Source organism: Caenorhabditis briggsae (assembly GCF_000004555.2).
Source record: "Caenorhabditis briggsae complete genome, chrX, whole genome shotgun sequence".
NCBI lineage: Eukaryota > Metazoa > Nematoda > Chromadorea > Rhabditida > Rhabditidae > Caenorhabditis > Caenorhabditis briggsae.
In genome coordinates, this window is record NC_013491.2 from 2,551,913 (window position 1) to 2,566,312 (window position 14,400).

Genomic DNA, 14,400 nt, shown 5'->3' on the forward strand with positions numbered 1-14,400 from the left:
CATTATAATGGACCTGAACCCATCCCGTATAGTAAAGCCAAGATGGACCTCGTCGAGATCTATCATTTTATATCAAATTTGTCGAAATATCTTGTTCTGAAGCAGAGTTATCTGCCGGTTCGCCATCTGCCGGGCCGGCCCGTTTGCAACTAGGGTACAAATTACCGGAAAAAAGCACCTTTTTGCACCCCTAAATTACTTTGTACCCCATTGTACGCCCAAACAGTTGTAAACTCCAAATTATGTGGCTACAATATCACAGAAACCGAATTTTACTTGACTTACATTTGTCTCTGTGACAGGACTTCTTCGGAGAACACAGAACCCAATAGAAACCAATATTGGAAGGCTTAGAATCAGTGCCAAAACGATGCGGAGAGCCTAGAACGTCATTGGCATTCGATATCGGTTCCAACTACAGTAACCCACCAAAAATTTGATTGCTAGACATGCTAGCAGCGCTATCAGCACAATGAAAATGAACCAAATTAGCATGGGAATCATTTTTGGCGCATTTCAAAGTTTGAGAGCAAAAGGACTGAACAAAACAAAACTTGTGGCTTAATATCACATGGCCAAGTTTTTTTTTCCGTGAGCATAAGGCAGCTGAAACACATTTTTCTCTCGATATTTCCAATTATCACCTGCTCCTCTTTTCACTTTTTAATGAATAATTTTGATTAAAACTTTTATTTTAAATACACACAGAAATCGGAAGTAAAGCTGTGTACGCATACAATGAACCTAGTTTTTGATAAAGGAGATAAATGTATTAAAATTTATAAAAATGCAGTGATTTTTTGGTCCAGCACACCCGGATGCAGAGAAGGACAATGTTCGTTACTTACAGAAAAAGCAAGAAGAAAAATAAAACAATCATGAACAGGATAAAGTGAAAATGGGGGGGGGGGGGAGGTTTCTTTAATTACAGTAGACTAGCCAGAGAGAAAGAAAATGATATCGTTTGGTTTTTTCAGTGATAAGTGTTTTCCGCCCGTTGGATTCGAGATTTACAACTAAAGCTGGCAATAGAAAATGTGTTAAAGTTTTTTTTTTTTAAATAAAGCTAATTTCTTTTCGGCTAGGCAGAATTCGTGAGATCATGAGATAGAAACATGCTATACTTGGCGAAAGCTTGTATCGTCGAGGAGGTTGAGGATTCAGAGTCATTGGATTTCTGATCGGCATCCTTTGGGACCGAGACACGGTTGGAAGCCCATTCCTGAAATTGTTTTTTATTTGGAAAAAGTTGTCTTGCAAAACCAGGAATGTCCGAATAGCCTTTTCGGAATTTTTCAGAATGTCGGAAATTCCGGTTGTCCAAATTTCGGATTTTCGGAATCTCGGAATATCCCTATTTTGAAAAATTCGAAATTTTAGAATATTCCAATCTTGAGAATTTCGGAATTATCCGGTTTCGAAAAATTCCGAAATTCGGAACTTCGGAATATTGTGATTTTGAAATTTTCGGAATTTCGGAATTTCGGAATATTTTGTTTTCAGAAAATTCAGAATTTCGTCTATTTGGGAAAATTTGGATTTTCAGAATTTCAGAAATTTTGATTTTGTGTAATTAAGAGTTTTGTAGTAATCCGATTTTGAAAAATTGGAATTTCGGAACTTCGAAAAGCTCCAATTTAAAAATTTTACGATATTTCGGTTTTTAAAAATTGGTATTTAGGAATATTCCGATTTTAAAAATTCGAAACTTCGAGAAATCCTCATTTCAAAATTTCGGAGTTTTCCAATTTTTAAAATGAAAAGAGAGCTCAGGATTTTCAGAATTCTCTTCAAAACTCACCGTTCTTTCTGCCGATCCCCACACTGTAAAGAAAATTGTTGGTAGAATAGCGACAAACGCTGAAATCTCGAAAACAATAGTCCATTCGTGTTTGGAACCAGTCCTGAAACCAAGAAGAACGAGATAAGTTGTCAGTGATAAGAGATATTCATATAGATATGTTATATCTATTAAAAAAAACTCACACTAGAATCTGACTGATAAGAAGTTTGTTGAAAATCGAGAAACACGCGGCGACCGTGAAAGCGATTCCAGTGATAATACCGGAAAATGCAGGGGCGAGTTGAACAAGAGCAGTTTGAACTCCAGGGGTGTGGAGTCCTAGAAAATTAGGATTGTATAGTAAACTTCTATTTTAGAGGGGTATACCTGCAAAAGCATTTGCCATACAAAGTATCAAAATTGCCCACACCGATTGTTGAAGAGTTCCCATTAATGGAGTAATAGCAATACAGATTCCAAGTCCAAGGGAGGCAATGAAGTTGAAGATTTTGCAAGATTGGGTTTTCCCTAAAAACAGACGATCAAAATAGGATTATTGTAACCATGAGCTTACTCAGATATCCATTTGCTGTAAGATAAGATGCTAGACTAGATGACAGGCATTTGGATAGAAATAGGATTCCCATTGGAAGAGCAGAAACTAATCCGTTAACTGTGTTGGAGAGCCCAAGAACATCCGAGAAGAATTTTGGTAGGAATTGAAGCATGATCACTAGTGGAAATTCGTGGCAAACCAAAGCTGCTACTGCTACCCAGACTTGCTTGGAAGTCAAAATTGCTCTCCATGGTGTACTCTTTCTTTGCTTTCGTTTTCCAATATTCTCTTCTTCGATTTTTCGAGTGATATAGGCTTCCTCGTTCTGAAATTGCATTTATGCTATCAATTTAACCCTGTTTTCTGAATTACATGAGAAATACACAAATGTTTCGATGGTTTGTCAGCTGAGAAAACCATCCAGATGACCAACACCGCGGCGGCTACACTGAAGACAGATAGAAAATTGCTGGCCAACCACCAAGAAATTTGCTGCCATCGTTTCCACACAACCATCCGCCAACCGGTAAGATAATCAGGGTGCCTGGAAGAAACATTGTTTTGTTGTTTGTGTTTATCTTCAAAAACACAAATTTTCCATTTCATTTACTTTCTTAGTATCACATTATTCGAATCTCTGCCAATGAACAAAAGTTAGAGGTCGAAACGTGAAAAAGGGAAATGGCAATAAAAAAGATAACTGACCAATTTGACGACCACCGGTCACGATTCCAAGTGCACTGGGTCGTTCTTTTGGCGGAAACCATCTAGTGATCATGGAAGAAGATGCAGGGGACAGAAGAGCATCTCCAACGCCAGTGAGAAATCTGGAAAAACTATGAAATTGGATGAAATGGACGACATTGGTTGGAAAAGTTTCCAAGATAGAAAACGCCGTCAACTTTGAACTCAATTATCTCGATTCCTATAAAAGATATCACAAAACTGTTAACTAATATTAGGTTGGCGGGAAAGTCTTTGTCACTTTTTCAATAGTTTATTTCTCAAAGAAAAAATAACCGAATAATTAATTATATTGTCCATCATTATCAACAACATGTCTCCAACGTTCCCTCAATTTATGGATTCCATTGCGGTAGAATCCAGCCGGGCGTGAGGCAAAGTATTGTTTGAGTGCCGCTTCGACCGCTCCACGGGAATTGAAGCTTCTTCCTTCGAAGGCACGTGTCATATCGCCAAATAACCAATAGTCGGAAGGAGCAAGATCAGGAGAATACGGGGGGTGAGGGAGAACATTCCATCCATATCCCATCAGCTCCTGCTTCACTTGTTTCGAAACATGTGGGCGAGCGTTATCATGTTGATAGTACACTTTCTTGTCTTTCAGGGCCGAACGGTCGACTGCTTTCTTGAGGTTTCGTAGTTGAGTAGTGTAGAGGTCTCCAGTTATTGTTTTGCCCTCGGGCAGAAGTTCCCAGTAGATGGGGCCGTCCACTCCCCACCACACAGAGAGCATAACTTTTTTCGGATGAAGGTCGGGTTTGGGGACATCCTGTGGGCTCTCTCCTTCTCCAACCCACTGGGATTTCCTGTGGTGATTATCGTAGAAGACCCACTTCTCATCTCCGGTTATTAGCCGGTCCAGCCATCGATCGCCCGCGTGGAGAGTGAGAAGAGTAATCGAATCGTCGACTCGGCGGTCAAGGTTGGCTTGAGTCAGGTGATGACGTATGAATCGACCAAAAAGTTTTCTCATTCCAAGAGACTTCAAACCTTCAAGGACTGTGCTATGGTGAACTCCGAATGTGACAGCTAGTTCACGGCTAGATTGAAATGGATCCGATTGCAATGCGTGCTTCAGCTTGTCCAAATCCAACTCACGGGGTCTCCCAGAGCGATCCTTTTCATCGAGCGAGAAGTCATCTTTTTCGAAACGATGGAACCAATTGCGAATAGTATTGTAGTGAGGGGCATGTGTGTTGTACACATTCTTCAAGAAAGTTTCCGAATCCTTCATCGTGGTGTGAGATAGGAAGAGGTAAATCAAAACATGTCTGATGTGAATAGCAGTGGGAACAAACATATCGTTTCAATTACAGATGAGGAGCAGGGAAGGAGATGGGGACTTGTTTATATGGAAGGTTCTTATCACCTTGTTATTCACTAAAGTCGATATCATACACAGCCTCCATATACGAGAACAGTGATTAAACAAACAGAGTGACAAAGACTTTCCCGCCAACCTAATAAAACATAGGTTATATTATGATAAACGATTTATCAGTTGACAAGTTTTAGATATCTTTTACAAGATATCAAAAAATAGTCAACTGATCAAATATGGGTAACATTATGATAAATCATTTATCAGTTGACAAGTTTTTTATATCTTTTACACGAATCTAGATAATTGCGCTCAAACCTAACGATTTCGGTAGGCTTCTAATTAAAGCAAATCTAGTATCCAAATTTTCTAGACATTTTTTTAGAAATGACATCATCACACTTCCCTTAATAAGAATCCTCTTTATTTTTCTGATCTCTCTGTTTTCTTCTCTTTCTATTTTACTCATCTATTTATCTATTTTTATTATATGTTGATCACAAGTCAAAATAACCGAATAATCATATGTTCATTCCCCATAAATCTCAATCATTCCTTTCATATTTTTTTTCTCGTCTCTATCTTTCCTAACCTAGAAAAATATACTAACAGATCAAATTGAGACATTTGGAACGCCGCCGCGAATCTCACTTTCATCTATTTTCTTCAAATGAAACACATACGGTGTGACCTATACAATCTATCGGCTTAAAGTTGTTCTATGAAGGTGTTATATAACACACAAACCTCAGAAAAAAGACGAGCGCAAATGAGACGCCAGCGGAGACTGGTAGAAGAGCGTTGGATATGATAATGAACACCATGGCCGCCACTATCGTCCATTTTCCATTCAAACGATCCGCTTGCCACCCAGTGAGGAACATGAAGAGGGAACCGAAGTTTTGTCCCGAGTAGATGAGACCTAGAAAGTAATTTTTCTTCTTATTTCAGAAGAGATAGGAATTTTTTTGAAAAAAAAACAATTTGATAAATCTGACATTCTAAGAAGGATTTTTAAATGATCAACTGTCTTATGACCGGATAAAAAAAATTTTTTTTTGCAAAAATACCACTTACCCTGTTGAATGGAGCTCCATGCAAACTGTTTCGGATGATTACACGGCACCGCTTCCACTTCTGGCTCCGCCAGCGGGCACGAAAAATTGGTATCCGGCTTTTTGACCATACAAACCATGGACTGTGAAATGTTCGAGGTTCCAATAGCGAGTGCCACAAAACACAGGCATAGTAGAAATGAGAAAAATAGTCGAGTCGAGGGGAATATTTTGGATTTCTCCGAGACGAACACGCATTCTTTCTGCGCGTCCATTGTCTAGAATTACTTTTTGAAATTTAGAAAAAATTATGAAAAGAGAGAATGAGAAGATGTAGAAAAAATGAAACATCAATAAAGGGAATCTGGAATGTTTTACAGCAAAAAAAACAGAGAAGAAGTAGTACATATTAGTATTAGTAGTACAAAAAGTTTTTCAAAAAAAAAATGTTTTCCTATTTAAGGTTCTTTGATTTCTAAACCATTCAATAGAGTTGCACTAAAGCTACAAATTCGACGATATTTTATAGTCAAATCGTTTTCTCTACTTGTTCATGTGATGAACACCCAGAGAGGGACAAGATTGATGGCTGATTTGGGGCCTAGGAGGAGAAGACACCGACGCCATTTTGTTGACTATGGCGTAGGCCCCTCTTCTCCTCTCCATCATTCAGTGTACTGTATCGATAACTGTTTATTCTCTGCCTGCCCTTCTCCCTCCCACACTCCTCTCTGCCTGTCAACTGTGTTATTAATAAACACAACTTCTGGAACTAGATGATAAAGAACAGAAAAAAGGTTTTGAATAAATTAGTAAGGGGGTGTTAAGGTATTGAAGTGACACTATCACACCTAAATCAGGTGGGGGACATAGAGAGGGGGTGGGAGAACGGGGGAACGAGGGCAAAACGAAATCAAATAGAGTGGGAGGATATACTTGGGCAAATTTTGAGGTAGGGGAGGAAGGTCACCTGAGGCTTAGATATTCAACTTCACACCTACACTGAGATGACTGATAGGTATAAAGTATAAGAGAAAGCCAAATGGATTCAAAACAGCTCTCAACATTGGGTTACGGTATTTTCTAGGTTTTGCAGTTTGAGTACCGACAAGAAGTTTATCAACCTCTCAAAATATACCGAATCCTAAAGTTTCCTAAATAAAAATTCAAGTTATTGTCGTGACACTTTCAAGTCGTTCACCTCACTTGGATGAAGTCGTACAAAGAAGTTGTTAACTACGAAATCAAAACTCTTCTTTTGTTCAGTGGACCCAGAAACTTTCAGTCTCGTCTAACAATATTTACTCTATCCTTCAAAGCATTCAAAAATGACTATTTTCAACTGAAAGAGGTAAACAATTTTGATGGATTCTCCCCAAACGGTCAACTTTGAGCTCCTCTATCTCATTTTCTCCAGTAGATATCAAAATTTTGTCAACTGATAAAATGTTGCTGCTATCATGATAAATAATTTATCAGTTGACATATTTTAGACATCTTTCACAGGAATCGAGATAATTAAGCTCAAAGATAAAAGTTGGAGGGGTCATTTTATGAGAATGTTTACGGTAGGTTGAATTAATAAATTTTTAGTTAATAGAACGAGTAATTTTCAATTTGTTTAAAGATTTCAAAACTTCATCAAAAGAAGTTATTAAAATAAACGTATAGAACCCATTCATTAAAAATCGCATTCACGAAAAAATTTTGAAAACCAAGGACCTTGTAAACTACAGTAACAGGAAGGTTTTGAATCCAATTCCGTGAAGATAACCTACTTTGAAAAAGTTTCGTGGACCTATAAATGAAAAATTATTAAAAAATGAAAGTGAACATTGAAACAAGGACAACATGTCAAATATAAAAAACGCTATTCATCACCTAACATGTTTTTGACCGTTGCAGACCGAGAAAGAACAGTTTACCTGTCCGCTTTTTTTTCAATAATCTAGGTGCATGACAATAAATGATGAGTCAGTAGACATCAGTCACGAACTATCCAGAGAGAGAGAGAGACACCTCTTCAAGTTTTTATTCCAAAAACGGTGTAGGTGTGCGAATTTGAGACGGACTGTAACCAGATACAAATAGTCTCAATTCTATCTCTTTTCTTGCCTCCTCCTACCAACAATTCATTCAAAAGAAACACTTTCACTACTGAATCGAGTGAGACATCGGGATTATGTAATCCGCAATGTTTGTTCTAAAGATTTTCGGTCTAATTGCGGAAATGGAAGCCGACGATGGTGTAACTGAAGGAAGAGAAAGGTAAAGGACCAAAAGAAGGATTTGGAAGGGAAGAATTGGAGGAAATTAGAGAGTAATTTGGGAAATGACACGTATCGTTTTTCTTTTATAGTACTATGGTTCACAATTTACTCAAGCGCGGTATTGTGCTTAAGTTCATGCTCACGTCATTTACCAGTTTTTGTTCTCGAGCTTTCTTTTTTGAGAATAATCTTTTTAGTGAGTCACGAACACAACCCGACAAGAACTGGTAACAACCCAAAAGAAGATGTATGTACCTATCGTAATGACCAAAAACATTCAAAAATATTTTTCCTGTTTTAAGTCGATTTAGACCATATTCAGAAGTCCGGGGCTCGGCTGTCGAATTTCCGAGCACTTTGAAAATTTCGAAGGATATAAAACGGATCTAGATTGAAAACTATGCATTTACAGAAATTTCTGAAAGTTTCTAGTTTTTTAGCTCTGCTGATTTCTGATGGACCCCTGCTTTTTCTCGTGTTTAGTACAAAAATGTGAAAAAGGAGGGGTCCTTCAAAAATTGACCAATATCTGAAAAACTAGGAGTTTTCGAAAAATTATGTGTTGGCAAAGTTTTCAATCTAGGTCTGTTTTACATTCTACGAAATTTTCAAAATGAGATTACACTTGACAGCTAAGCTCCAGACTTCTGAAAAATAGTCAAAATCATCTGAAAAGTACATTTTTGTATATCTTTTTGACCAATGCTGTATTTACCGTAATGCCTAAGAACACAATTTCAGCTGCTAGCCTAAAAAGTGTTATACACAAAATTTCAAAAGTTTGTAATACAAAGAAGCATCACTCAGATGCATCTTTGCAACAATAAGAAGGGGGAAAATGTTCCATGCGGAATAGAAATTACCATAAAAGAGAAGTAGTTCGCTTTAGAAATTATGCAGACTCATTCATCAGGAACATTCGTCAGGAACATTCATCAGGAACAGAAAAAGAAAGTGCAAGGAAATGCAATGTATTATTCAAAAATGAAGAGAGCCTTCTGAACTTAGTTTAACCTAACCCTTATATATTTCACTGTACTCCCTTATTCAAGGGAAGATGATTGAAAAAAAAACGTTGTGGATGTCATCTCCTGGTTCCTCCCACTCGAAAAACATACATCATCTTGAACTGTTCCGAATATGCAAACCGCCATATACAGACCAGACCACCTACGCGGTTCTTGGGTGTGGTTCTGATGGACAACGTGGGGGTTGCTTCATTTTTCTCAAGATTCTCATGGAAATGATGACGATGATTCAGATTTTCAGATGCGTTTAAGTCTGCGGCGGCGGGGCCCGGAAAAGGGAAGCATAAACATCACGAACATGTTATCAGCATCATCATGGTTAAACTTTGAACTTACTCTTTTGATCATGACTTTTATCGAAATTGCCATGGCTCCGGTTTACAGTAATTTTCAAGGTATTTCTCAAAAAAATTTTTGGAGTAATTTACAAAAAACAGGCAACATTTCTGATAATAATAAGCTCGACAATGGATTGTCGTTAAAGCATACCGTAAAACCTCTAATAGAACGACACCCGGATTGTCCACTTTGAGCCTATATATCTCATTTACTGTGAAAGATATCAAAAAGTAGCTAACTAGTAAAATGTTGCTGATATCCTGATAAACATTTACTAGTTAACCACTTTTTGATATCTTTCAAAAGAAGTGAGATATATAGGCTCAAAGTGGACGATCCGGGTGTCGTTCTATTAGAGGTTTTACGGTATTTTTTTCACAAAATCGAACTTCTGAAATTTTGGATTTTTTTTCAAAAATTCCGGGACCATAAGGCCAGATCGTTATTTTTACATTTATGATTAACTTTTTGATTCTTCCTCTATACCTAACCACGCTCACGTTGCCAACCCGCCCGCATCAGTGTCAATATGTACAGAAGTTTTGGGCGGTGAGTCTTGTCTTTAGATCAAAGAAATCTATTAAACTGTAGTCACACAATTATACTGTAGTTTTTTCCGAGTAGGTATAACACTTCTGTTTAGGTACTGCTCACACCTTGTTTAGATACATAAAACTGTCAATTGGAGGGAGTCGAAGATCGGAATGGCACACAGAAGGCAAATAAAATCATGAGAGATGTGAAAACACACATGGGTTTTAGAAAATAATCCATTTATGTTGGTACAGAAGGTCAAACCAACATTTTCGTGCACAAAAGTTCTTTTAGGTAAAAAGTACTAAAAAGTGTCTGAAGGTTTGGTGTTGCTAATATGCAGAGGAGCGAATTGAAAAATGTTCTCTTACGCCAAAAAAAATATATTTCCAAAAAATTTACAATTTGATGTTTTATCCCAAAAAAGGAAATATATACCGTAAAACCTGTAATAGAAGGGCCTCTTAATCTTTAACGCTGACCAAATTTATCTCGGCTTCTGTTAAAGATATGAAAAAAAAACTGCAAACTGATAAATTGTTTATCATAACATTCCAAACATTTTATCAGTTGACACATTTTGACAGCTTTAATAGGAATCGAGATAATTGAGCTCAACCCGGACAGTATGGGGGCCCTTCTATTACAGGTTTTACGGTATACAAAGACTATAAAATGAAGTATTCATAGGTTTTTTCAAACGTTCGTGGACGTTGATTTGTTGTACAAAACGAGTTTTTTAAAAGAACAATTTAGGTTCTGAGAACGTTTTTAAGCTAATTATATCTAAAACTCCGAAGATCAAAACTGATGAACGAAAGAACAGTTGAAATATTAAGCTCAATTACTGAATTTCAAGTAAAATTTATAGTTTCAAACTATCTTCATAAGAATAAATTGAAATAATGTAAATACCCTAATAGAAGGCTTCCTTATACTTGCCCTTCAAGCTCAATTATCCCGATTTCTATAAAAGATAACAAACATATGTCAACTGATAAAATGTTTGCCATAATATCATCAGCATATTATTTGTTGGGGATTTTTTGGTATCTATTGTAGAAATCAAGATAATTGAGTTTGAAAAGCAAGAATGGGGAATCATTTCGATCGAAGTAATGAACAAAAAAAGAATTTTCTGAATTTTCAAAAACTCAAAAAACCAATTAACCAAACTGTCTCGTCTCACCAAAATGAACATGATGCGGAAGAGGTTTCGCGGAAATTAGATTTTTAAAGCACACAGAAGGAGAACACGATAAGGAGCAAGGAATGAAAGTAGTAGCCTTCCACCAGCACAAAGTCTGTGGTCAGTTTGTGTAAATACCATGCTCTGACCTCCCGCACAATGAATGAGACGAAAAGACTATGAGGTCAACATCAACAAAAAATTGTAAGTAAAGGAAGTGGATTACTGTATGTGAGTAATTGTTCAAATGGGAAGTTAACAATGTAAGCACCGAATAAAGGGAAAAAAAGCAAAATCGAGAACAGTTCTGTGTTCTTTTCAGAAGGAGTTGTTTATGAATTCACGATCTATATTGAATTGTCGAAATGGGTGGGAAAGAGGAAGAAAATTCGTGTTGATTTTCTTTATTCATGCGCAAATACGGTAGAAAACGGCAATAGGGAAAAGAAAAGGAAATCGAGGACATGTTTATGCTTTTTTTCCTCAATTCAGAACCCTCAACCATGTTTATTTGCTTCTGTGTTAAAGCTTTATTCCTATTTATTCCTATAGTTTGGCCTTGAAATTAAGAATATACGGTTGTGGGAAGGAAGAATTGTGTTTCGTTTTCTCATTTCCTGATTTTTTCTGATCTACTCTGCCTCCTACTGATCACTGGCAAATGTTTGCCTTTTAGAAAGAACACATTTGTTGCAACGGTGTAGAAAGTAATTTTTGGAAAATTTGAGGTAAATGTATTCTAAACTATTTGGACTCTATTTGATTTCTTGTATAATACAAGAAGAAGTTTCGAATGTACAGTACCAAGAGGAATAAAAAAAAACACTAGACAACAATTTTCCGTACTATAGCATGATTCACAATTGGGTAAGAAGCACAATAGGTGTCTCGAGATAGTGGATGTTATTTAAAATTGGGAGAAAAAAAGGGGAGGGAGGGCGCACCTAAAAATGGCAAGACGACCCGAAATTGATTTGTTTTATTTTTCAAAAAAAAAGATAGCGGAAAGAAAGGTTACTATGCCATTTGGATCTTATATGCTGAAAAGTGAAATTTATATTTTTTTCGATGTTTGATTTGTAACAATAGAATGAGACTGAAAAAATGAATTCGGGAGGTTAAAACATCAAAGCGATTATAACAGATTGCGAAACTTGAGAACAACACTACTGTATTTTTCAAATTAATGCACGCGCCTTTAAACAGTACCTTAACAATTATTGAATTTTTGCCTTTTTCTCTTATTTTTTCGCTTGTTTCTGTCAAATTTTGTCTAATTCTCATAAATCTTTAATTTATTTTCCTTATAAAATAGAAAAACAGCCAAATGGGGCGCAAGAAAATTCGTCCGAGGTACGGTTTTAAAGGCGCATGCATTAATTTGTTGTTTTCGCTTCTCGCAATTTTGAGTAAATTTTCGGTCTCAACGTGCATTGATTTCGGAAAAGAGTAATAAATAAAGTTGTGGCCGGTTTTTGACCATTTCCTAGATTCGTTAACCGTCAAAAACAGTCGAACATGTTAAAAAATTCCGCAAAATTAAACCCTAGACTTGCACTTTGAGATAAGTTATCTCAATTTCTGAAAGAGATATCAAAAATCTGTAAACTGCAAAAATGCTTGTGATATTATGATAAGAAGTCTATCAGTTGACAAGTTTTTTATATCTTTTATAGAAATCTAGATAATTAAACCCGAAGCTCAGTCATATGAAGGTGTACAGCTTTCAGATAGAAAAACTTGCTTGAATTTCAAAAATCCAGATTTTCAAATCTTCGTATTTTCAAAAAATCAAAAAACCAGGCAGGAACTGAGTGAAAACTTAAATGTGGTAAAACAATACATTTTCATCATCCTCTTTCTGCCAGTTCATCGTATCAGTTGACACTGGTTTTTCTAATCCGCCAATGTTTTGTTTTCTCACCGTAATTACTATTTATTTGGCGGCCTGTACAGTGCAAAAAATTATCGTATTGGAAATCTTTAATTTTTGTGGTCTGAACAGAGTTTTAAAATAGGCTGGCAGGGTTTTTGGAAATGTACTCTTCATTTACTTTGTTTTCAGATTTTCGAAATTTCATTTTCCTGGAGAGTTGTGCCTTTAAATTTTGAATATTGCTTAATTCTCTCAAGTCACTCCAGAGGCGTTTCTTTAAAATTTTTAAAAGACATATTTTGTAGCTTTTTTCTGAAATTATGGTATCTACAGTAATTAGTGTTCACACAGTTCTTTGAAAATTTTCTAGCTTTTCCAAAAATAGGTGTCTTTCAGAATTCGGAAAGCTAAAAAACTAAGAATTTTCAAAAAATTCTGTGAATGCAAATGTTTCAGTCTATGTCTGTTTCACATCCTACAAAATTTTCAAAGTGATTGGAAACTTGACAGCCGAGTTCCAGATCCCTGAAAATGGTCAAATTCCCCAAAATCCGTCAAAAATATGTTTGTGTATATCATTGACTGGAACTGTATGTTCATATTCATTCATTTCACATTGAAACAGAGTAAAAAAGCCTAATAAATACAAAAAATATATTTTTTACAATTTTGAGCGAGCATCCTTCATCATTGGACCCAAATACTTTGTATGCGATGGCAACACATCTGATCTGTTCAGCTGACTGTTTTGAGCCCACTCCAAAAGAGCCGGGTACACATTTCCATCACGTCTACCCAAAACTGATTTCAACTCTTTGTCATCATAATCCCAGCTGTCAACCAATGCAACAGCGTTTGGACGGATCTTTGCCAAGCACCTGGAAACAACATTCATATGCCATTGTCAAATTACTTCTTTTGAAAAACTCGCTTACTCATAAATTCCCTCTTTGACCTCATTCATTTGATTTGAACTCATGTATCCATCTTCCAAAAATGCTCCAATTGAAGATGTGATAATGTCGTAGGCATAGAGTCTAGCAACATCGGTGAGCACGAATTTCAAATCTTGAGGAGCCAGAGCAACCTTGTTCAAGAAGTTCTTGACCAGGTAGACACGCACATGCCATCTGGATGCTTTTGCGAGTTCAACTGACACCGAGTTCCAGGCAACTTCTGGACTAAGGTGCTCTTGGGCCTTCTTCAAACGATCGTATGCTCGGAACACTTGTTTTCGAGCAGCATGCTCCAAATCTGCCACCAGATCAGCATCAGTATAGTGGTAGTGTGTGGTTAGGCGGGAGGTTTTAGGTCCAGTCTTTCCGATGTATGCTCCTATGTCAGCAAGTTTGGCACTTCCTTTTCTGACACCTTCGGCAGCTCTCATCAGGAATCTATAATTGTTCAATTTATCTTTTGTTTAGCCTTTTTAAAGGTGGTGAAATTTTTTATTGCATCAAAATGTGCAGAAATGCATGTAGATTGACATAAAAATAAAGAAAAAATTCGAAAAAAATTCCTTCATCGAGAAAAACGCATCGAAAAATACGCTGAAAGCCCTTAGGGACGAGGTTTTTTCTAGGCCGCCCGGTGAGTAAAAGCGCGCGAATTCAAACTTTTAAAATTTTTTCGCTCGTTTTCACTTTTTTTTCAAATTTTCCGATGTATCTGGAAGAAAAATTGACAAAAACCTAGAAAACTCTTG

At 36.7% G+C, this 14,400-nt stretch overlaps 3 protein-coding genes across 3 annotated transcripts in view; all 3 read right to left on the bottom strand.

Moving 5' to 3' along the window:
- CBG16011 overlaps positions 1 to 504 on the bottom strand; it is a gene marked incomplete at both ends in the record, with an annotated part of 2,146 nt that extends 1,642 nt beyond the window's left edge. The window contains one exon of the mRNA XM_002643350.1: positions 430 to 504. Within this exon, the coding sequence (XP_002643396.1) occupies positions 430 to 504 (75 nt within the window). The remainder of the gene's footprint in view (positions 1 to 429) is intronic.
- A 577-nt stretch (positions 505 to 1,081) lies between these two features.
- Positions 1,082 to 5,734, bottom strand: CBG16009 (the record flags this gene model as incomplete). The annotated part of the gene is made up of 9 exons (XM_045238901.1): positions 1,082 to 1,222; positions 1,802 to 1,904; positions 1,987 to 2,122; positions 2,171 to 2,311; positions 2,358 to 2,664; positions 2,712 to 2,883; positions 3,041 to 3,166; positions 5,152 to 5,326; positions 5,482 to 5,734. 9 exons carry the CDS (start codon positions 5,732 to 5,734, stop codon positions 1,082 to 1,084), a joined length of 1,554 nt encoding a protein of 517 aa, XP_045095941.1.
- A 7,622-nt stretch (positions 5,735 to 13,356) lies between these two features.
- CBG16008 overlaps positions 13,357 to 14,400 on the bottom strand; it is a gene marked incomplete at both ends in the record, with an annotated part of 3,969 nt that continues 2,925 nt past the window's right edge. The window contains 2 exons of the mRNA XM_002643348.1: positions 13,357 to 13,573; positions 13,631 to 14,089. Of these exons, the coding sequence (XP_002643394.1) occupies positions 13,357 to 13,573; positions 13,631 to 14,089 (676 nt within the window). The remainder of the gene's footprint in view (positions 13,574 to 13,630; positions 14,090 to 14,400) is intronic.